The sequence below is a fragment of the Erpetoichthys calabaricus genome, chromosome 8 (assembly GCF_900747795.2).
Source record: "Erpetoichthys calabaricus chromosome 8, fErpCal1.3, whole genome shotgun sequence".
Lineage (NCBI taxonomy): Eukaryota > Metazoa > Chordata > Cladistia > Polypteriformes > Polypteridae > Erpetoichthys > Erpetoichthys calabaricus.
In genome coordinates this window covers 37877933-37903400 of record NC_041401.2, presented here as the reverse complement: position 1 = coordinate 37903400, position 25468 = coordinate 37877933, and the positions used below count along the sequence as shown (strand labels likewise).

The 25468-nt window shown below is 37.3% G+C and overlaps 1 protein-coding gene across 2 annotated transcripts in view; it reads right to left on the bottom strand.

Moving 5' to 3' along the window:
- The window catches only part of prpf40a (PRP40 pre-mRNA processing factor 40 homolog A), a 74529-nt gene extending 49064 nt beyond the window's left edge, over positions 1-25465 (bottom strand). For both annotated transcript variants that reach the window (XM_028806461.2, XM_028806462.2), the window contains exons 1-6: positions 25355-25465; positions 14211-14351; positions 4594-4677; positions 2234-2264; positions 2118-2140; positions 1830-1907 (exon numbers count right to left, since the gene is read on the bottom strand). In XM_028806461.2, coding sequence (XP_028662294.1) covers positions 1830-1907; positions 2118-2140; positions 2234-2264; positions 4594-4677; positions 14211-14351; positions 25355-25396 — 399 coding nt within the window. In that variant the 5' untranslated portion in view covers positions 25397-25465. The remainder of the gene's footprint in view (positions 1-1829; positions 1908-2117; positions 2141-2233; positions 2265-4593; positions 4678-14210; positions 14352-25354) is intronic.
- Positions 25466-25468: the final 3 nt, after the last annotated feature.

Sequence of the window (25468 nt, the reverse complement as noted above, 5' to 3'; positions counted from 1 at the left end):
TCCGGCTACCTTAAATCCCTTCGCACCTCTCCTTCAGCGTCTTCTTCTAAATGTGTCGATAAGCCCAAGCAGCCTGCTATACCTCCCCCCCCCCCACCACCTCAGAACGGGCAAGAAGTTCTCCCAGTTCCTGCCTTGATTGATTATCTGGGAGTGTGCTACCCAGAATTGTAAGGGTAAATAATTTGATGTGTGTTTTGTGTCTACAACTATCTTTGTAAACACATTTGACATGTTTCTGTTACAGCCAGTGTAAATTTATAGGACTTAAAAAATTAGTTTTTTTTTTTTTCACTTTTACTCTCTCAGTCACGATCACGATACAACACCCACCACCCGGCCCAGATCTGACGCGGTTACTTTTTATCTAAAACTGGGAATAACTGTAGATGTGAGTGGATCTGACGCGGTTACTTTTTATCTAAAACTGGAAATAACTGTAGATGTGAGTGGTGTTTAGAGACAATCGAACTAGAAATTCTCTGATCTGGAGGGATAAAAGCTGACACACAAACACTGGTGAATCTGCCTTCTTCGTATCTCACCATCACTTGAATTTGTTTTTATTCAGTTTTATTGAGTGTTCCTGCTCATGCTGAATTAGTATGCACCTTATGGTCCATGATGTCAAAGCCGCATTGACAAAAAAAAGAGACATAGGTATATATGATATTTGGAATAAGTCATTTTATGACCTGTATAGTACATTTTGGAAAACAATGTGGCACTGATGCAACATTATTCATATTAATTCGCACGCTTTCTTGTGCTTGTAATCAGTGACCGTGTTTGTTTTTTTTTTTTTTTGATCTTGCCAGTGTCCACTTTTTGGTGCACAGTGCCGTTTCTTTTGTACTCCAGGACATGCAGAGGAAACAATAGTACAGAGAGGTCAGTTCTGCGCTATAGGCAATCATCAGATTCAAATGTTAACAGTTCACACACAACCAAGGACCGTCCTTCCTACATTTACGACATGTGTTCCTGTTGCAATGCACACACTTCTCTCTGTGCTGTGGTTACTATTACACTGAAGGGGCACTTGACACTGACTTGAGTTTGCTTTCCTGGGGGAAGTGGCGGTCTTGGAACAGAAGCTTGTCGATTTTGCATCCTCTTTTGCTTAATCCATCGCCTTTTCTTGTAAGAAGCGACAACAAAGCTCCTCTGCAAGGTGAGCAAAGAACACTCTTCTTTTCTCTGTGGCCCCCGTGCATGCCTTGCACAGTACATGTGCGTTGATCGCCGTCAAGTCAAGCGTGTTATAACGCAAGCAACCGGCCACCTGCGTGCTTCTGCTCACACTGAATAAGCTCACGCCTTCTGGTGCACGATGTCAACGCAGCGCCGGACAAAAAAGAAACAGACAAATATATGTGACATTTTGAGGCAGGACCTGAACCTCAATGCTGGTGACTCCTAGTAAGACATTCTATCATGTGTGCTGTTCTACAACTATTGTAGATCTGCACTAAAATCACCAGTTCCAAATATGAATCATCATTAAGGTATACTCTGATTTTTTCATGATTAAATTAAGTTTTGGATAAGGTTGCATTTTTATGAGACTGAGGGCTATGTGATGGATCCTTTAATGAATACTGGGTTTCTCGAGGCTGTCTGCAAGTAGCAATGAATGGATGGATAGTCTTATTATTTAGCCAGTCAGGGAAATGTAGCTTTATATAGGTTTAAAGCTTTAACAAAGTACTATGAAATTCTTACTTACATGCACTACTGAGCGTACATATAGATACATGTATAGCCAATAGAAGATCAAATGTACTATATGAATTTACAAATATGCAACACATTTTTCAAAAGATTACCTTCTTTTGCTGATCATCTTGAGGTGAGCTACTAGATGCAGCACCTTGCTGAAGAACGGATACGGCTGGATTTGCAGCCTAATTAAAATTAAATAAGTAAATGATAGTGAAAGTTCTTGAAAAATTAAATTTGTGTTAAAATAAAACTAAAGACTTAAATACTGAAAGGTCATACAGAAAGACTAATTAAGCAGCTTATTTGACAAAAGTACATTGTTTTAGCATTAATCAGTTATACTGCCAAAGTTAGAAAAAAAAAAAAAAAGTTTAAATTTCATACACACTTACCAGAGGTGCAGGTACAGCTGAAGCTAAAACACAAAGAGATACTTAAGGTAAATTCAGAACTATTCACTTAATACATGAAAACATAAATCTTGAAGAGACATAGAAGTTGACCTTACCTACAGCAGCATCGGAACCATTAACACCTGGCTGCAGAGGGGAAAAAAACAACACAGACTTAATTTTACTAGTAGGACTTTAATATAGGAATTAAAATGATTCTAAAATGAAAAAATTAAATGTTGCCTCAGGTAAATGTTATAAAGAAAACGATTTATTCAATCAGAAACCATAATATTGAATTTTTGTTCTATGAGTATTCAGAAGATGCTTACAGGAAGGAGTAATAACTGAGAAAGATTGCTCTTAACATGTTCAGGTAACAATATATCTAATGGCCAACTGGACTCAAAAACATCTGTGAGTGTGATGAGCTTACTTTTGGGATATGTTTTAGTACCACAGGTAACGCTTTTCTAACTGAGCTATAGGGCACAGAAAGTTGTACTAATTGCTTCATTACGCAAAAAAAAAAAGCTAAGCTAACTTTTTAAGCGGCCTGTTGTAGTTTAGCCATTTGGAACATAATCAATATTTTTCAATAATCACTATGACAAATTATTTGTCGTCATTTTATTAACAACTGATTATAAAGTAAGTGTTCAAAAGTAAGGGGATTAATATGTCAAATGACATATTAACCATTCCCAATATGACAGTAAACGTTTCACAGGATGTGTCTTAATTTAAGTAACAATAAAATGGTCTAGCAATGTGATTTTCCTGGCAAAATACTATCACAGTAGAACTGTCAACCCAGAAGAATGAAAATGTTTTTATAACTTGGTTGTCAAGAAAAAAGAACTTGGGAAAAGTATTCCAAAAAACACAGGGCTACAACTTTGGCAAGCTCTGATAACATCCATTGGTCTGATCCTGTGACATTACATTTAATTAAGCAGTTTTTAAAACTATAATAAAGAAGATCCTAAAAAGCAGTTGTTATCAGCAATAATTAATAATTATGAATAAACAAAAAAATGTTTACCTGAAGGTAAGACAATTGCTGAACTTTGCAAAAGGGAAAACTAATTTAAAAAAAGCAGAAGTAATTAAGAAATTAATGAACCTGTCAATATGCTGCCCATTTCCAGTAAAGTATAAGCCCTGTGTGATCTGTGAAAGGTAACCTTTAACCTGGACCAATTAGTTACCTACTAAGATAATTAAAATGGGACTTTCATGCAGAAAATTACCACCGGTGACTTGTTTGTATTTTTCTTTGCGAGCCCTGAAGAAAGTCCAGAGATGCTCAGCTAGGTTAACTAGAGTTTCCAAGCAGAATTAGAATTGTGTGTATTCCACAATAGCCTACTCTCCCATTCAGTTCTAGTAGTCAGCTAACTTTGGGGGCAAAATGAGATAATTAGCCATGAAGATAAAACGGCAGGTGAATAAGGGCCATGCTAGAGAACAGAGGTATTATGGAAACATCGTTAGCTTTTTTAAATAAAAAAAAAAAACTGCTGTCTGCTAGATGAGAAAGTTGACAGAGTATAAATAATAGTTTTCTGAAGAGTACATTGTCGCCAATTTATTTTAAAGTGAGAACTATAGAAAAAAGAGATAAGTAGATCAATTTGTGGGAATGAACATACAATTCATATAGTTATGATCTAATTTATGCAAAACAGGTAATTATTTAACCCAAGATCATTCAATGAAACTGCTTGCTAAAATATAGTTAGTGCTCACACTTTACCTGTTGAAGTTAACTATGAGAACATAAAATAGTAGTAAGACCATAAAGACATGCAATACTGCTCTCCATTTTACTTGAATATAAAACACAAACGGAGAGCCTTTAAGCTTGTTGACAGAACAGAAAAAGAAAAAACTAAATATTTGATGCTAAATTGACAGTGAAATTCATGATTTGCCTTAAAAGGCAAATAAGGACTACTGCATATATTTAATATAATATGAAACACTAGAGGGCAGCATTATCCTTAAATAGCAAAAGAAAAACCACAGCACAGGGGTTCTTAAGTCAAGTCCTAGTTTGCAACTATAACTGCAGGTATTCATTCCAACCAGCTTCATAAACAAACGAGCCCCTCTTAGATCTGACTGTTTAATTAGCAGGCCAGTTATTCTGATCTACTTTGTATTCTGAATAGTGCTCTAGTGTGATATCTCAGTATACTTCCTTTGACGAATTTCTTACTAATTTACCTTTTTATTATGTGTTTGCTCCCTTATCTGTATTTAGAAACATGACAAGAAGAAAGATTATAAGCACAGGTGCACATGATATGGAATGCTCATTTTGATCTTCCTTGTATTATTTACTACTTTAAATAGAAACAATCTTACCTAATTAATAAAAAGACATTCATACTTTCATTTACTTAAAATAACCAGATGGTGACAAAATTTATGAAACTTTTATATGAACTATACATAGCAAAAAACGTACTGGCCCTGTAGGTTGTAATGGAGCAGCTGGGATGCGTGGGGGCAACATCATTCCTGGAATCATTGGAGGCATTATGCCCGGCATCTGTAAACAGCAATAAGAAATGAATTATTACTCAACAACCATAACAACAATTATTAAAGTCATGCTAGTGCGCAAGTAAAGAGGTACTATGCTAGGTTAAAAAAATCCAAAATTTAGGTGTTCCAAAACATCTAAAACATTTAAGGTTTCTAAACATTTAATGTTTATGTTTTATAATTTTAGCAAGTCTACAATGAGAAATTCCACTTTCTCTTCTGTTAGCTGATATTCTGGTTAATAGTATTAAACTGGAGCAAAAATATGAAAAGAAAAAAAAAACCCACAAGACTCTCAACTTTATTCTGACTCGTTTGTTTTGGAAGGGCGCTATTTTCACCTGTCTGTAGTTTAGATTTTCCACTAAATTAATTTTGTATATTAAAAAAAATAATAATAAATTCACCCTGCCTGCTTTCGACTACACAATCTGATGTTTCTAGACAGCAAGCAGTTTCAAAGGGGACAGCTAAGGGTTTTGCTTTGATTCATACCAGGCCCTGTCACAAACTTGTACCTTAAGAACAGTGAGGAAAGGCTATACATCACAAAGAAACACAGCAGGACTGTGACAGCAGCTCTTTTCAAAGATGTTAAAATACTGAATTTTGGGGAAATTTTCTGAATATTCACCTTTCAAAAGAGCAATAATTCAGGCAAAGACCCAAAGCAACACTGAAGAACCTCCAGAGTAAAAGGGTGAAACTAACAATCACCCCATTCGATGTTCCAGACTTCAGCCCAAAGACAATCTGTGGCACAATTTGAAAATGGTGTTCAATAAGCTCTGTACTAGGAACATAAATGATTTAAACACATCTGTCAAGATGAATGGGCAAAAAAAAAAACAAAACACACTGTTAACCAGTGTGCAAAGCCAATAAACGCTACCCTTTAATACAAATCTATTATTGTGACCAAGGTGGCTCTTGCAGCAGCAAATATAAATTTGTGCAGTCAGAGCACTTACATAAGCACTGTGCTTCCATTCTGACTTTAAAGATATGTTAATAAAGAAAACGAATGACATCTTTAAACTTTTTAGCGTGTGTGTGTTTACAGTAAAATGCAGAATTTGACAAGATGTGCAAATTGGAAGGATCAATTCAAGATTAGTAAGTGGATGGTCATATGCAGATACAGCTTTTGAAATTTCATGAACAGATGAAAATTACTCTTTAAAATGATATATACTTCTAAAATACTTTTAAGTTTACAATTATAACTCATCAAATCTGCTTTGTATAAAGGAATAATATTGATTTACATTGTGATATTTCAAAAATATTTTACCTATTACTACTCACAATGCAAACAGACACTTGCCATAGTATTTTTTTTCTATATATATCACATATAATGTTACCAAATAGCAATGGTCTATGGCAGAAGTTCCCAAGTTCAGCCCTGTGGACCTCTGTGACTGCAACCAACTTCACTTATAATTAGATTCCTATCCAAAAATAACAATATGACAAAAGAGACAAAACATGATATGTAAATTTTATTGGTAAGCATTTCTATATGCTACACGGATATACTGAATGTTTTTATCTATACCGCTCAAAGTAAATAAAGGAACACTTTTTAATCAGCATATAGAATCAAGTAAATTAAACTTCTGGGCTATTGATCTGGTCGGTTAAGTAGCAGAGGGGGTTGTTAATCAGTTCCAGGTGCTTTGGTGTTACTGAAATTAACAAGAGGTGCACTAGAATCAATCATGCCAATCATTAGCATCAAGTGACTCCGTGAGAACCCTAACTATAAAGAGGACTATTTCATTTATGTTAGGTAGAATGACCAGAGGGGACTGGGCGGTCTCGTGGCCTGGAACCCCTACAGATTTTATTTTTTTCTGCAGCCTTCTGGAGTTTTTTTTTTGTTTTTTCTGTCCACCCTGGCCATTGGACCACTCTTTTTCTATGTTAAGAAATTAAAATAAGACAACATTAGTTATTTTGTCTTTTATTTTTCTTTTCTTCATTATGTAAAGCACTTTGAGCTACTTTTTGTATGAAAATGTGCTATATAAATAAATGTTGTTGTTGTTGTTGTAGAAGGGCAACAATGAGACGACCCCCAAAACAGGAATAGTTTAACCGGTGGAGGCCACCGACATTTTTCCCTCCTCATCTTTTCTGACTGTTTTTTCACTAGTTTTGCATTTGGCTATGGTCAGTGTCACTACTGGTAGCATGAGGCGATCCCTGGACCCTACAGTGGTTGCACAGGTAGTCCAACTTCTACAGAATGGCACATCAATACGTGCCATTGGCAGAAGGTTTGCTGTGTTTCCCAGCACAGTCTCAATGGCATAAAGGAGATTCCAGGAGACAGGCAGTTACTTTAGGAGAGCTGGACTGGGCCGTAGAAGGTCCTTAACCCATCAGCAGAAATGGTGTCTGCTCCTTTGGGCGAGGAGGAACAGGATGAGCACTGCCAGAGCCCTACAAAATGACCTCCAGCAGGCCACTGGTGTGAATGTCTCTGACCAAACAATCAGAAACAGACTTCATGAAGGCCCGATGTCCTCTAGTGGGCCCTGTGCTCACTACCTGGCACCATGGAGCTCGAATGGCATTTGCCATTGAATACCAAAATTCGCAGATCCACCACTGGCGCCGTGCTTTTCACAGATGAGAGCCGGTTCACACAGAGCAAACTTGAAAAGACGTGAAAGGGTCTGGAGAAGCCGTGGAGAACGTCATGCTGCCTATAAGATCGTTCAGCATGACCGGTTTGGTGGTGGGTCAGTGATGGTCTGGGAAGGCATATCCATGGAGGGACCAACAGACCTCTACAAGCTAGACAACGGCACCTTGACTGCCATTTGGTATTGGGATGAAATCCTTGGACCCATTGTCAAACCCTATGCCCTGGTCCAGATCTGGGAGGAGATCCCCAAACCCGGGACATGATCTGTCGTCTCATTAGGAGCATACAAGCACAGGGGGGCCACACAAACTACCAAGTACGATTTGGAGTTGCTGCAATTAAATTTCGGCAAAATGGACTAGCCTGCTGCATCATTTTCTCACTTTGATTTTCGGAGTGCCTTTGAATTCCATCAAACAATGTGGCATTCTTTCGTTCCTAACATATTACCTAGTCCATATCAGTATAGATATCCAGCATGATTTTTTTCCCATTGAGATCTGAAGCGTTTTCAAAGTGTTCCTTTAATTTTTTGAGCAGTTTATATTTTTAAGATGTATCATCCTTATCATGATTTTCATTCCAATTTTTCATGCGTCCTGGAATAAGCATGCTAGTGGATCTGAAGCTCAAGTATAGCTGGAGCCTTTCATCACTTTGTGTTTTGTTTGTCCCAGTGAACTACTTATTTGCCATTATTAGAATGTAATTAAGGAAGCAAAAAGGAGAATAGGAAAATGACAAAAGATGAATGATATTTTAATAATTCCATTGTTTTTCATGTACAATAAATGTAAAACTCACACTACTGCTTTTATGAATGCAGAAAAAGAGAAAAAAATAACAGTATCTAATTAAACAATGTGATCAATTCAAGATAAAATAACTGACTGATTGTGAAATGAGTGGGCACGAAAACCTGCAAGCAGAGTAACCCTCCAGGATTGAGCATGGGGACTACTGGTCCAAGGTTTGGAGCTGGAGTTTAGTTGTGGGTGTTGACCAATGGTGGTATAGACTTGTTAAAGACTGGCATCTGCGTCTGAGGTGTTGTACATTTTCTGATGCTATGTTACAGGTGCAGTGTCAAAGAAGAGTATCTTCAAGACAAAATATATCAGTTTTACACAAACTGATATTTAACTTGAGGAAGGGAGCATTATCGAACAGTTTCTGGAAAACAGTGGATCTGATATGAATAGCAGCAACAAAACTAAAACTTTAATGAAGTTTTGCACTTTAACCTTATTCTATACTTCATTCACAGGACAAAGAATGGATTTTGGATTAAACACCAACATAAACCCACATTATCAGCATGCTAACCCGTGGTTCATCAATGTGGTATCCATCATGTAATACATCCAGATTTGTTTCTCCCATGGACTTACAGGGAGTTTACATGCAAGAACTGTTTAGTTCATTTCGACGCAATAGACACATTGAATTTCAAGGATAAGACACTGACAGCTTTACTGCAACTTCTAACCGGACTAGCAGAACTTGTTTACATCAGTGTTTCTCATGTTCAGTCATGAAGGTCACTGCGACTGTGAATTTTTGTTTCAACCAGTAATATAACCAGTGAATCATTTTATCTGTGATGGTTTGACTGTTTAATTATAGGTCTCTTTTTCCTTCTCTTATTCTGCATTTAGAAAAATGCAGTAGTGTGAAATTTATATTTATAATAAATGTAGAAGTTTGCACTTTAGTCATAAGAATTAAGCATTTAAAGCTAACTTATAATTTAATGCATAATTTACTCCCTTAATGACATGCAGCTCTCTCATGCAACGTGCCAGCTTTACACATGCAATCCCAGTAAAAAATCTATTGCCAGTAACTTAGCATTAGGGTGGTAACTAATGATTATATTAATAATTAATCTGGCAATTATTTTGTCAATTAATCAATTAGTTGTATTGTAAAAAAAATCATTTGTGATTAAACACAAAGTGCATGAAATGGAACTTTCCACCAAATAAACAGATTTGCATAAAATTTGCAGAAATGTATTTTTTAAATGAAATACTTGTAGATATTTTAAAATATAGGTTTTAATACAACATTTATATAATAAATACACTGAAAAAATAGTAATACATAGAAATAAAACACTTAGTGGCACTTCTGGCTCCGGTTCTGCATTAACTGAACAGTTAAGTAGTTCTTATTTTTCCAGCACTGACGCAATTGCACAGGACAATATACGCAGCCTTATGATGTAACCAGCTAATTGATGAAAGTGATCGGTGCCAATGTTTTTGATAACTGAATATTATCAACAGAGATGAGTAGTTGTTGCAGCTGTACTAACATCATTATGGGGAAGCGACTGACTCACTCACTCATCAACAAAAATTATTTCCTATTTAGTTAAAAAGTTCAAACTTGGCTGGATAATATATCTATAAAGTTTATACTTCCCCTTGGGGACAAATATGACACATCTATCTATCTATCAAGGGGACAGCAGGTATCCACTAAGTAAGTTTCAATATTATGGGGTAAAAATCCCTCCACAATAGAACACCTTTATATTTGTTGTTAATAATGTTGTAGCAAGTAGAACATTCTAACACACCATATCCCAACAGCGCTGATGGTTGACAGTGCATAGAGAAAATAGGAGTGCTCCTTAATGCAAATGAAGGCCATCTGAAGAAGTGAACAGGGAGGAGGAAAGTTTGGCAAAGCTCAAAAAAAAAAGACATGTTTAGCAAACACACTATGGTCAGGCTCTGTGGCTATGAACATAGTCAGTTTTGCACAACTGACCCAATATAAAAAGGTATTTAACCTATATTAAAAATCTCATTTGCGCCCTTGTGGCAAGTGCCGATATGGGAACTATAATTCCAAACAACCAGTGCACTGCTCTAGATAATTTCATCAGCGCTCACAAAGTTTAAATATTGTACAAGCATCGACAAACAAAGGTAGGAACTGCTGAGTTTTTTTGGTTTCACAACCGCTCTGGGATAACAATTTCATTATCTTGAATTTGCTAGCGACCTGAGGTCCACACATTATTTCTGCCATTTGAATGCAAGCTGGTTTAACACTAGAATTACCAGAGCCTACGAAAAAACTCGTATATCCGGCCCACCTTAAATCGCTTCTTAAATCCGTTCACACCTCTCCGCCAGCATCCTTTGTCCTCTAAATGTGCTGATAAAAGACAAGCTGCCAGCAGCCGGCTATTCCATCCCCCCACCGACTTAGAATGTGAGCGAAGTTTTCCCAGCTCACGCCTTGATTGATTATGTGGGAGTGAAGTGGAGTTTTACAGTGGAAATAACAGATCATTATTCTAAAGTAATCTGTGTAAACACATTGTTAAAGCAGAAACTTTTTCATATTTTAGTAATAAATGTTACAAAATGTAGTAGGCATAAACTATAGAATATATAAAGCCCGAGTTCCAAAGATCAAATAAACACTTTCACAAAAGCTTCAAGAATGATTCAACAGCTTCTGTGGCGTAGCGTGTTAAGATTTGCCTCTTAACGCAGAGCAGCTTTTCCTTGCCTCACAGACCTGAGTTCGATTCCCCGCTGGGGATGAAGTGTTGCTTTTTTTTTTCTTTTCTTTTAAACCTCAAACGGACATAAAATTTATACATTGGTATGCACTGTCAGTTACTGAGATCGTATATTTTCATGTGGGATGCTCCTTTTCAAATATTTTTTTTAACAATTGAGACTGCAATTAACAGGAACAACTGTCCTTATAACTTATTTTTAAGATCCATAACACACAGACAGACAGAGCACTGCGTAATAGAGAGACAGACAGGCAGAGAAGTCACTAGATATAGAAATAAACAGGGAAGCCACGTGTACTGAAAGAAAAAAAGAACAACATGTGCGTTGTCCCAGCTGCACTGAATAAGCGCAGGCGCTCTAACATCACCCCTCCCCCGATCTTACTTAGAGAGTCAGGGACAACGCACATGTTGTTCTTTTTTTCTTTCAGAAAAAGTTTCTGCTTTAACAATGTGTTTACACAGATTACTTTAGAATAATGATCTGTTATTTCCACTGTAAAACTCCACTTCACTCCCACATAATCAATCAAGGCGTGAGCTGGGAAAACTTCGCTCACATTCTAAGTCGGTGGGGGGATGGAATAGCCGGCTGCTGGCAGCTTGTCTTTTATCAGCACATTTAGAGGACAAAGGATGCTGGCGGAGAGGTGTGAACGGATTTAAGAAGCGATTTAAGGTGGGCCGGATATACGAGTTTTTTCGTAGGCTCTGGTAATTCTAGTGTTAATAAGCGTCTCTGCTATGTTATGTGGCTTTTTGGCTTGAGCAATAACGAGAGAGTACTCAAACGATGCAATAGCTGCTTGCTTTTGGTCACTTCCAGCCCTGGCAAAACTTTCCCTAATATTCTGGGGCCTGTTAGCACAGTTTCTTTGTTTCAGAGAAAAAACTTCCTGGGTTTACCCACCGTGTCCATTTGTTTGGTAGTCTGGTGTCGGTTCAGTTTGCAGGGTTTCATACTTTCATTCGCCAGTTTCTCACCGCAAATGACACACTCAATTTTGACTTTGTCCATTGACTCAATGAAACCAAACTCCAAATAACTGTCCTGATAAGTCCTTTTTTTCTTTCTGAGACAATCAATACTCTCTTCTCCCTGACGTTTGGCCATTTTTCAAAAAGCCCTTTAACTGTTTTACCTCGTAATTCTGTGGTTATATTAGCTTGCATGCTAGCTCCGCTCTGTGAATACTAATAGTATTATGCAAATAGCGTCCTTGTCATTGCCGATATTGCAATGTTTATTTTTTTTTATAAAGAAATAATACAAACTTCTACAAATTTAGTTGTTTATGTTACACAAACATTAAACGCCTAGACACATTAAAATAAACAAATATTTAAATAAGTAAATTATGCACCCCTTAAAATGGAGAGGTCCTCGTGACCCACTGTGAGGCTTAGGCGACCCTTGGCTGGGGTCAGGACCCCCAGGTTGGGAATAAATGATGTAGACAATGTTTTTCAGAATGTGATAGAAAGAGAACAGAAGTGTTTTAAAGGGAGTACATTTTGTTAATAGGGTTTTATTCAAACCTACTGTAATCAACTTTACTGTTTGTAATAATTTCAAGTAAAACATGATTCTGCCATAAAGTCAGATTTACAAAATAAAAAAAAAATTATAACAATATGTACTATAAAACTGCATTCCCCTTCCCCTGTGAACACACAACTGGTGGTAAACTTGAAAATAAAATCTTTTTAGCTCCCCACTTTTTGAGCTAAAGTGTTATTCCCATACACTAGGCCTGTTTAAATGTATGTACTGATTTTGATCTAAACCCTCCAAAACTTTCTAATAGTAGAAGATTACATTTCAAAGCTTTACATTCAAATCTGACTGAAGCTAACATTTTCACTGGATGTACTACAGAGTCAAATTATATTTATACCCAGAATTCTCATTATTCAACTAATTGCCTGTTTGATTTTAAAAGTACACAATTTCCTGGAAAATTGTATTTTCTGATGACCATCAACAAAAGCCAAGGTCAGTCACTAGGAAACAACCATTTACTCGTGGGCATGTTAAAGAGCAAGGATCACCAGTAAACTAATAATATTTGCCCCCCGGTTTAAGAGAGTATAGAATGTATTTTTCTTCAGAAACACAATAATTGATTCTTGGCACAATGTTTTTGGTAATTTTTCTCTAGCTTTAATAAACATTGCTGACAACAATGGCACTACCTATAATAAAACAGAAATTTTATTTCCAAAGATGGCAAATAAGAAATGAATAACCTCCTAAAATTATAGTCACTTCTTCATTAAGTAGTGAAACAAGGCCCAAATAGCCCCATACAAGCTATTCATACTAAATGTAATCATTTATTCAATAATCTACACAGAGCAAAACATTTACCATAAATAATCACTTACAAGTCGGGTCTTGAAATTTGAAAAATCCATCATAAAAATCAGACCCCGACTTACACGCCCATTCAAAAACACACTTTTAAACCTCTTCTTGCTTCCTCCAATCTCGCACCAGATTCTCAGACACATTGAATTTTGTTGCAGCAGCGCAGTTACCAATTTCTTTCGCAACTTAAAGGACTTTTAAAACCAACTTCATATTTTCTTCTGATCGAACGCTCCATCGTAGATAAGGGATGCTCTTGCAATAAAAACAATGCAAACATTGCTTCAGAATAGTTTATGTATTACCGTGTGGTTATGTAGATACAACACATAGAAAAAAAAGGCTGTGTGCTCCGCGGTTACTCTCTCAGGTGGGCGTTAGCATTTCATAATCTTTTGGATCAATAGTGAGTTTTCCACATTCGACTTATATGACAACATTATAAAATAGCCGAAATTATACTGTAAAATCAAGCGTAATTGGAAAGTAATGTAGAGTAATAGTGATAATAACCAATGTGATGGTACTAAACATATATTTGCATATTTCTCTTTGAAGTAAGAGTACAATAAAATTAAAATACTTCATATTTATTAGAAGTATAACATTAAAAAAAATCTAAAAATCTCTAAAAAACCTCTAAAAAGTATTAATACATTTCACTGATTTTATATATTACCTCAGCTAATGATGAATGGAACTAAGCTAATTACAATAAAAATAAAAAACTTCATAAAAATAAAATCATCAATTTATATCAGGTAAATAACGATTAATTTAAAAGGTTTTACTCAAGAAGCATGAATCAATTTGAATTTTACATATGTTTACCAACTCTGTCTGCCCTATGACTGACATGGCTATCATTGATCCTACTGTACTTCAGTTACTCATTATGCAATTATTATTTGCTTTTAAAAAGATAACAGCTTAAACAAAATCATGATTTAGTTTCACCTGTCCCATTGGTGGCCCACCCATAGGGGGCATCATTGGTGGTATAATCCCTGGTGGCATGGGTGTCATATTTGGAGGTCTCTGTCCCATTGGTGGCATGCCCATCGGAGGGAAGTGAGGTGGCATCCCCGGTGGTCCCATCTTTAACAGAAGAAAACATTAAAGCAATAAAATATTTAGGAGTCCATGTTGCACATGCACGTCACAAAAATAATTTCTCTATATGAAAAAGTAATAGCATTTTTCTCTTTCAAGCACATTTAGATAGTAAAATATATTATATAAATTGACGTGGTTTTAAAGATTTTTTTCCCCCAATTTGGATTATATGTGAAACCTCAAATACACTTTTTGAAAGGATGCTTACATTTTGCTGAATTTACTTATCTTTGCCAGGGGAATGACTAGTTGACCCTTAAGGTGATTCTGTCCAGTAAAGAGTACATAACAGAGACTTCATCATCAACACAACTATCCCATTAAAGGAAACAATTCACACACCGTGTACTAGAGGTGGGCGGTATGACCAAAATTCTATATCATGGTATTTTTCGAAATTATCCCAGTTTCACGGTATTTTTTTCCCCATGTATGAGTGGATGTTAACCACATTTTCCACTGCAATTACTGCAGTAGACTGGCTAAGAATAACCTATTCCACTGTCATGAGCATTGTACAAAAAAAAACATTTTAATGTGCACACAAATATTAATACAGGTTTGCATGGCCCCATAAAGTGATAGTTTTCAAGGGGGTGGCACTAATGAAGAGAAGAAATCACATTGCATGACAGATGCAGTCAAAATATAGAACCTTTTTATTGAACAAATTTTGCAAACAACTTAAATGATAATTTTGACAACACATTTTCAACCATCCAAAGAGGCATTTAGACTTAGTAAAATATCCAGAGGTGCTTGTCAAAAGTTGTATTGCACTGAACATGTCTTAGAAAAAGAATAAATAGTAAATATTTTTTGTAAACCAACTACACTTTGTTAATTTTAACCATCTCTGTCGAATGACATGTTGAAGTGACTTTTTAAACAGCTTTACCATCATTAAACTGCATAATATTTAAACAAATAACAACAAAATAAATAATAGCATTATTACTGATAGTTGCACTATTACTTCAAACTTCAAGCCCAGGTGCATTACACAGTTTTCACCAAATTAAAATAAAATAAAACAAGTGCAACTTGGTGATGACATTTTTACCAACTGAACCACCATTTAGGCAAACTGCATTAATATGGACCTCGCTTCAAGCTAAGCTATATACATAAATAATAAAACTGCAACTTGCATTTATGATGCTATTTGTGGTATAGTCCTACGGAATTGTACTGGGGCCACGGTGAAGAAAAAAAAAATACAGACACAGCGTTGAAAAAAACAAACTATATGTCGAGAATAAAGTCGACATTTCCACTTTATTCTCATAGTTTATTTTATAATTAAAGTAGAATGTCGTAAACTACACTTAATCCTAAAATCAATGTTTAATTTACTAGATTTTCTCAAACCTCGTCATAAGTTAATGTAGCACATTAAATGCTTTATGTTAAGTGTTCCCCGACCCAGTTGTTAATCACTACACTTCTTAAACTGACTTCCTCCGCACTAAGAGGAGGCGCCGGCAGCGATCACCGCACAGAATCCATTCACTTCATGATATTCCTGCTCTCTGAAAATTTAGAATGCTAAGATAAATACTTGATATCATTTTCATGATGAAATGCATTAAAGCAGGTATTAAACATGCATGGTAGTGAGGCGGTAGTGCTGCTCCCTCGCAGTAAGGGGTCCCCAGGTGTATGTTCAATGTAGAGAACTTTAAGCAGGTGTGACGAGGCTCGAAAAAACTGGATGTAAGAATGGGTATCGCACAAGTTTAACTTAAATATTGTATAAATGTTGGGTTTGTGATCTGGTGGTCGGAGACATGAACACAGAATTCAATGGATGTTCTTCTGAGCGGGCTTTCTTTATTGCACGCGTGCGGTCTGTCTGACGTACCAAAACCCCAGTTCCTAGCCTCCCTTTTTCTTTCTCCACATAACCAATCACCACACGATAAACGTCTTTGTGAAATTAAAACTAGTTATAAACTTAGCCCACGGAGTGTTCAGAAATTTAAAAATATCTTCGTTATAATTATGCCATCCATTCAGGGTTGCGCCCATCCCAATAAGCATTGTGTGTGAAGCAGGAGCAAATCCTGAACGAGTCGCCAGCACATCGCAGGGTGAATACGAGCAAAATATACACTAGTAGGGTCAATATAGCATAACAAAACCACACATCCTATATGACTTTGAAAGGAAACTGAAGCGCGGAGTAAACCCACCAGAAAAATATGCAAATTCAAGGCAGGGTACACTCGAGACACCCTTGCTGCGAGGCAGCAGTGCAACCTCCACGCCGCCGTGCCCCCACATGATTAATACATGCTTTAATGCATTTCATCATGAAAATGATATCAAGTATTTATCTTAGCATTCTAAATGTTCAGAGAGCAGGAATATCACGAAGTGAATGCATTCTGTGCGGCGATCGCTGCGGCGCCTCCTCAGTACAAGAGGAAGTCAGTTTAAGAAGCACGTACTGATTTAACATGGCTCGGGGAACACTTAACAAAGTATTTAATATGCTATATAACTTATGACGGGGTTTGAGAAAACCTAGTAAATTAAATATTCATTTTATGATGAAGTTTAGTTTACGATGTTCTACTTTAATGACAAATTACGAGAATAAAGTCAACATGTCAACTTTAATTTTGACATAAACGGCGAGAACAAAGTAGAAATGTCCAGAATAAAGTCAACATGTCGACTTTATTCTTGTCATAAGCGTCGAGATTAAAGTCAAGATGTCGTCACACTATTACACAGTACCCAGGTACAATACACAAACAAATAAAACAAGTACAACTTGGCTTGTAGTATTATCTAGTAGTATAGAAACAGTATGTACACATTTGAACATAATGGTCCACATCCGACCTTTTAAAACGATAGTATCTCCAGGCAACAGACGTGACTCCTTTTTTTCGGCAAAAGTTCTTCTGTGTCATCATGTTCAGCTTTATCGTCAGCTACAGCTTCAGTTTCGGAATGTTCTCTGTCCATTTTCACAGCGCAATATCTACACTACCTATTTAGCGGTGTAGCAGTGAAACAGAGCCCCCGCGCAACACCTCTGTGATTAGCAGGGGTAGCAGTGAAAAAGGTCCCCACTTGAACAGTTTCCCGCTGTCACACGTTCTGAACGTCGTTTAGGCAATTTAAACCGGTGTTGCGATATAAGAAAAATCCATATCATAACAAAAATAAAAAACGGTTTTTGGTATGGACCGGTATACCGCCCAGCACTACCGTGTACCAAACATTACCAATTTTATTGCCATATCCCAGGTATACAATTTCACAGAACATCTTAATTTAATTATGCTACACAACTACAGACTTGTATTTTAGGCCTAGATTATTTGTGATACTCTACCCCATTACATTACCAACTTGCTATTCAGGTTTCACTGTACTAGATTTTTTTAACCCATGAAACTTCCACAGCTGCCACTCACTGTAGCAACAGGAGAGAACACACATCCTTTCCTCAGGAAAGACAGTATTCAAAATATGTGATATTAGTTTATTATTACCATCTTTGCCTCACTGGTATCAGCATACCGATGAAATGTGGGGGGGAAAAATGTTTTCTGAAACCGGAAAGTTTATTGCTTCAAAGTGAACAAATTCAGTAAACTCTGAGGCTTTGTTTCAAATTTCACCTGCTATCTAACATTAAGCAGATGAGTAGCATAGTGTTTTTTGTTTGTTTATAAATAAAATGCAATACCACATGAAGGTGAGGCATGATTGTGAAAAAATAACTTCTACTTGAAAAATTCTCAGCTTTCTTTAACAATATATTTAATGAGCTTCTGTAAAAAAGTTAAAATTTCCCCACTGAAAAATAAAGTTCTACCTATAAGGAATGAGATGTCAAGCAAAATTACGTATTTTATTGGCTAACTAAAAATATTACAATATGCAAGCTTTCGAGGCAACTCAGGCCCCTTCTTCAGACTTCTCATTACATCCATAACGGCTAAGACGGTACAACACCCTAGTATAATCTATAAGTAAGAAATTTATAGACAGATGGTGAGATCAAAGACTATCTTGATCATTATACTGTAGATTACTTAATTCCCCTTCACATGAGCATTTACAAAATGTACTTAATTTTTTTTTTTTTAAACAAAACCCAATACTACAATCAAAAGCTCACTATACTACATGTGCAGGCAAACACAAAAGATATTGGGAGTTTGTGTCAACTTTTTAAAACTATTTTTGGTACAAGACTTTGTTCAGATGTTTTCCCCACAAGTCACTTTTTCAGACACTTGACATTTGTAAACTCAAAAAAATGTAGCTGATTAATCATATTGAACAAAATCTGGTTTAGCGTTCCATCCATTATTTCAAAAAACCTGTTCAAACAGCCATTGGTGTTTTTCCTGATGTATCTGATATAAGTGATCAGATGCTTTCTACTATTTATGCCTGTAGAATCATTGAGAATTGAACCAAAACAGGACTGACCCAACGCTCACTAATTATCATATGTCAAGATCAGTGTTGGCAATGTTTGCTCTGAGGGTGTTGATGGAGGTGGTCAGAAGGAGTTGCATTGTGTCTTTCTGGACTTGGAGAAAGCATATGACAGGGCGCCTCGAGAGGAACTGTGGTATTGTATGAGGAAGTCAGGAGTGGCAGACAAGTACGTAAGAGTTGTACAGGTTATGTACGAGGGAAGTGTGACTGTGGTGAGGTCTGCGGTAGGAGTGATGGAAGCATTCCAGGTGGAGGTGGGATTACATCAGGGATCGGCTCTGAGCCCTTTCTTATTTGCAATGATTATGGACAGGTTGACAGACGAGATTAGACAGGAATCCCCGTGGACTATGATGTTTGCTGAGGACATTGTGATCTGTAGTGATAAGTGGGAGCAGGTTGAGGAGACCCTGGAAAGGTGGAGATATGCTCTGGAGAGGAATGAAGGTCAGTAGGAACAAGACTGGATACATGTGCGTAAATGAGAGGGAGGTCAGTGGAATGGTGAGGATGCAATGAGTAGAGTTGGCGAAAGTGGACGAGTTTAAATACTTGGGATCAACAGTACAGAGTAATGGGGATTGTGGAAGAGAGGTGAAAAAGAGAGTACAGGCAGTGTGGCAGAGGAGAGATGCTGAGTTGGGAGAAGGATGCTAAGGATAGAGCTGCCAGGCAAGAGATAAACAGGAAGGCTTAAGAGAAGGTTTATGGATATGGTGAGAGGACATGCAGGTGATGGGCGTAACAGAACAAGATGCAGAGGACAGAAAGATATGGAAGAAGGTGATCCACTGTGGCAACCCCTAACGGGAGCAGCCGAAATAAAAAGAAGAACAAAAACTGGTTTAGCGTTCCATCCATTATTTCAACAAACCTGTTAAAACAGCCATTGGTATTTTTCCTATATATATATATATATATATATATATATATATATATATATATATATATACATACAGTGGGTACGGAAAGTATTCAGACCCCCTTCAATTTTTCACTCTTTGTTATATTATATATAATGTGAATTTCCCATTGGGATTAATAAAGTATCTATCTATTGCAGCCAATTGCTAAAATCATTTAAATTAATTTTTTTCCTCATTAATGTACACACAGCACCCCATATTGACAGACAAAAAAAAGAATTTTTGAAATTGTTGCAGATTAAAAAAGAAAAACTGAAATATCACATGGTCCTAAGTATTCAGACCCTTTGCTCAGTATTTAGTAGAAGCACCCTTTTGAGCTAATAAAGCCATGAGTCTTCTTGGGAAAGATGCAACAAGTTTTTCACACCTGGATTTGGGGATCCTCTGCCATTCCTCCTTGCAGATCCTCTCCAGTTCTGTCAGGTTGGATGGTAAACGTTGGTGGACAGCCATTTTTAGGTCTCTCCAGAGATGCTCAATTGGGTTTAAGTCAGGGCTCTGGCTGGGCCATTCAAGAACAGTCACAGAGTTGTTGTGAAGCCACTCCTTCGTTATTTTAGCTGTGTGCTTAGGGTCATTGTCTTGTTGGAAGGTAAACCTTCGGCCCAGTCTGAGGTCCTTAGCACTCTGGAGAAGGTTTTTGTCCAGGATATCCCTATACTTGGCCGCATTCATCTTTCCCTCGATTGCAACCAGTCGTCCTGTCCCTGCAGCTGAAAAACACCCCCACAGCATGATGCTGCCACCGCCATGCTTCACTGTGGGGACTGTATTGGACAAGTGATGAGCAGTGCCTGGTTGTCTCCACACATACCGCTTAGAATTAAGGCCAAAAAGTTCTATCTTGGTCTCATCAGACCAGAGAATCTTATTTCTCACCATCTCAGAGTCCTTCAGGTGTCTTTTAGCAAACTCCATGCGGGCTGTCATGTGTCTTGCACTGATGAGAGGCTTCTGACAGGCCACTCTGCCATAAAGCCCTGACTGGTGGAGGGCTGCAGTGATGGTTGACTTTCTACAACTTTCTCCCATCTCCTGACTGCATCTCTGGAGCTCAGCCAAAGTGATCTTTGGGTTCTTCTTTACCTCTCTCACCAAGGCTCTTCTCCCCCGGTAGTTCAGCTTCGCCGGACGACCAGCTCTAGGAAGGGTTCTGGTCATCCCAAACGTCTTCCATTTAAGGATTATGGAGGCCACTGTGCTCTTGGGAACCTTAAGTGCATCAGAAATTTTTTTGTAACCTTGGCCAGATCTGTGCCTTGACACAATTCTGTCTCTGAGCTCTTCAGGCAGTTGTTTTGACCTCATGATTCTCATTTGCTCTGACATGCATTGTGAGCTGTAAGGTCTTATATAGACAGGTGTGTGGCTTTCCTAATCAAGTCCAATCAGTATAATCAAACACAGCTGGACTCAAATGAAGGTGAACTCAAGGATGATCAGAAGAAATGGAAAGCACCCGAGTTAAATATATGAGTGTCACAGCAAAGGGTCTGAATACTTAGGACCATGTGATATTTCAGTTTTTCTTTTTTAATAAATCTGCAACAATTTCAAAAATTCTTTCTTTTGTCTGTCAATGTGGGGTGCTGTGTGTACATTAATGAGGAAAAAAATTAATTTAAATGATTTTAGCAAATGGTTGCAATATAACAAAGAGTGAAAAATTGAAGGGGGTCTGAATACTTTCCGTACCCACTGTATATAAGTGATCAGATGCTTTCTACTATTTATGCCTGTAGAATCATTGAGAATTGAACCAAAACAAGACAGACCCAACACTCACTAATTATCATATGTCAAGATCAGTGTTGGCGATAACATGTTAAGAGCAATACAAGTTACACAGTCAGATTACTTTTTAAAGTAACAAATAACCTAACACAATACTCATATACTTCAGTAAAAATACTTGTGTTTTTTTAAATGGGAAAAAAAACAGATAGGAGTTACTATCAAAAACAAAAAGTTTATTTGGCAACATCATGCACACATGCGTACCAGCCATCTGGAAACAGCTAGTGAGAAAGAGGTTAAGCATATGTGTAGTGTGCAGTCAAGTGACAAGATGTGCACAAAAGTTCTAAGTACACATTTAATCTTGCATGTGCTGGGTGTTAAACTTATTCGGCCCAGTTTAGGGTCACAGCAAGTCAGTCATTATGACAGCCACACTGGGTTTAAGGTTTATGCCAGTGTTTTGCAGGGCTCGGTACTTCAGGAAGATTTTGCAATGCAATTCAGTAATCCCTCCTCCATCGCGGGGGTTGCGTTCCAGAGCCACCCGCGAAATAAGAAAATCCGCGAAGTAGAAACCATATGTTTATATGGTTATTTTTATATTGTCATGCTTGGGTCACAGATTTGCGCAGAAACACAGGAGGTTGTAGAGAGACAGGAACGTTATTCAAACACTGCAAACAAACATTTGTCTCTTTTTCAAAAGTTTAAACTGTGCTCCATGACAAGACAGAGATGACAGTTCCGTCTCACAATTACAAGAATGCAAACATATCTTCCTCGTCAAAGGAGTGCTTGTCAGGAGCAGAGCATGTCAGAGAGAGAGAGAGAAAAGCAAACAGATCAATAGGGCTGTTTTTCTTTTAAGTATGTGAAGCGGCACAAAGCTGTTGAAGGCGGCAGCTCACACCCCCTCCGTCAGGAGCAGACAAAGTGAGACAGAGTTTGTTTTTCAATCAAAAATCAATACGTGCCCTTCGAGCTTTTAAGTATGCGAAGCTCCATGCAGCATGTCGTTTCAGGAAGCAGCTGCACAAAAGATAGCAATGTGAAGATAATCTTTCAGCATTTTTAGACGAGCGTCCGTATCGTCTAGGTGTGCGAACAGCCCCCCTGCTCAATCCCCCTATGTCAGGATCAGAGAAAGTCAGCGCAAGAGAGAGAAAAGTAAGCTGGGTAGCTTCTCAGCCATCTGCCAATAGCGTCCCTTGTATGAAATCAACTGGGCAAACCAACTGAGGAAGCATGTACCAGAAAACCGCGAAGCAGCGAAAAACCCGCGATATATATTTAAATATGCTTACATATAAAATCCGCGATGGAGTGAAGCCGCGAAAGGCGAAGCGCGATATAGCGAGGGATTACTGTACAACCAATTGTATTGTGTGAAAAAGAATTAAATACATTAATTGATATATTTATCACACAAATAAATGTAGAGTAAAATGAACAGGAAATTGAATCAAATGAACAGTTTAAATAACATTTTATGTGGAAACTAAACATATTGGGCAAAATTAAGTAAACAACCTACATAGAGAGATTGGTATATAGAAGCCTCAGTGCATGCCGGGTCTGTGTAAGGTCTCTTGAGGCAGAGTTTTGAACCAGCTGGAACTGTAAAAACAAATTAGAAACAGGCACCTGCTAGTAGTTAGTTATAATAGTCGATGTGGGATGTGATTTTTTAAAAATTGACATGTTTCTTAGTATCAGAAGAGGAGAAGAATGAGCAAACGTGGGATATGCTATGGTAGGTAAGAAAATTTGTAATTTAAAGCAAGTCCTATTGTTTTGGACTTTCCAGAAGGGATGCAATAATAATGCAAAATGTTTAAATTTGTTTACTCCCTGCTAAAATTAAAGTACAGTTTTTTGCCAATAAAATGCTGTACTGCATAGCCTAACAGTACAGTCACAATGTTTTTCTTTTTTATCTTGCAGAAGGCCGAAATGCTGCATCACAGCAACGCCTGTCCTTCCCAGCTTTCTTGAATGTCCTGATTTAACTGCGTACAATTTGACGGTCAGACTGTTATCTACTAAATGAGGGAGACGTTTCATGTTTCAATTGATACCACATTCCAGGTTCTATATTTCAGATTTTTTTGTAAAGATGTTTTTGAAAGTTTAACTGGGTAGTTACATTGGGTAAATTCTTTACCCATCATACATATTCTAACAGAGTATGATCTGTCCTTCAAAATGATATGGGTTTTCAATATTGGATATGTATGCTATTTAAACTGTAAACGTGGTGGAAAAGAATCCTGCCTTTGTACTGCTTCAAAACAGTAAAACTAGAGATGTTTCATGCTCGTTATTTTCTGGTTGCTCCCGACACATTCACTGAAACTTTTATAGTGATGTAACCTGAAAATATGACGTCAGTTTGCTAGTTGATGTTGATATTATGACCATGTTTTTATACTTCTTAGTAGCTCCCTTATCTATAATGAATAATGACACTTTGCTTCGATCTAGTTGCGTTTTTCAGCGAAGCAAGCATACTTAATTTTCACACTGCCCAAATATATGCAAATTCTAATAGAAGCCACAATAAATTAAAAGGTCATAAAATTAATAACAAAAACCACTCATGGTTACCGGAAATAAAATCACCATTTTTACCAGAGACACACTGTAGCCATTATCGAGAAATATAGCTAAAATAAAAGGAAACAAACAAGCTGTTTAAGTACAACATGCCTGTGTAATGTCGGCGGTTAAACTGAAAACGGTCACAAAATAATAAGCTATACTACAAACATGCAAAAGCCGGACATTTTACAGGGTTCAGCTATGCCTGTCGGACCGGTGGCAAGAGGCCAAAAAGGTCTTTTAGCCATAAAACTGAGACCGAGTTTAACGTTAACGTTATACAAGATATGTAGTTAGAATTAACGAATCAAAAATGACACTAAGACTCCCAGCAGAGGAGGAAAGTCTAATGATACCATCACCAAGCGTAAACTACAGTATGGAGGTACGGTTAAAAAAAAAAAAAGCAGTTTGCTTTGTGTTGCTTGGGAGAAAAACTACTCTGCTAAGCTCTTTTTTGTCTAACGCAAAAGGGGGCTAAAATATTATCTCTTAAAAGTCCATAGACTGTCATGTGCTTTTAACTTGACAGCTAAGTTTTTATTAGTCAAAACGTAAACCTTCTCGCTTTTAAATCTAATGATTGATGTCATTCGAGTTTGCTAAAAAAACTGAGAAACTTCTTTGATCAAAAAGAACATGTTTTGGAGACAGTGACCAAGCGTACACTTGCGGCACACATAGTTATTGCTCTCTCTACCAATGCACCGAGCAGGTGGACTCGACCTCTGTTATTACGTTCGGTACATCGTGCTCGATCTGAAGCAGCACATTTAATGACTGAATACCACGGATGCTCTTGATAGCCTCAAAACAAAGCACTACTCAGACCCCGTATGTTAGCGGGATGTGACGGGCAGGAGGCCTCCCCTTGTCTTAATGCATGAAATCAAGAAAAACACATTCCCGCGTCCGATTCTTTAAAAGAAACTTGATTGAACCCTTCACGACCAAAGCTAAGGAGAATCTTCGAATAATCGCTTTCGCCCGTAATAGGAGTTAACTTTTAAAAGAAGGCAACTAAAAGAGAGAACTAATATAAAGCAAATGATAATTTTTAAGCAAATCGTTCTTCCAAACACACTGCCTGCTTTTATCCAAATGATTTACATGGGTCCCGTTAAAAAAGAGAACAGTGACGTGCACATTATTATTTGTAACCCAATGAAATCCATTAATTAATTCTACAAAAAAAACAAATCAGTACAATTTATTAACCACAAAGATTCAAACTTTACTCACCATGTCTGCGGAATACTCCGTGACCCTTTCTTTACAGACCATCCAACAAAGCAGACTGCAATTGGCTGCCTCAGCGCAAGTTGAAAGGTCAAAGGCTACATTAACACGCCCTCC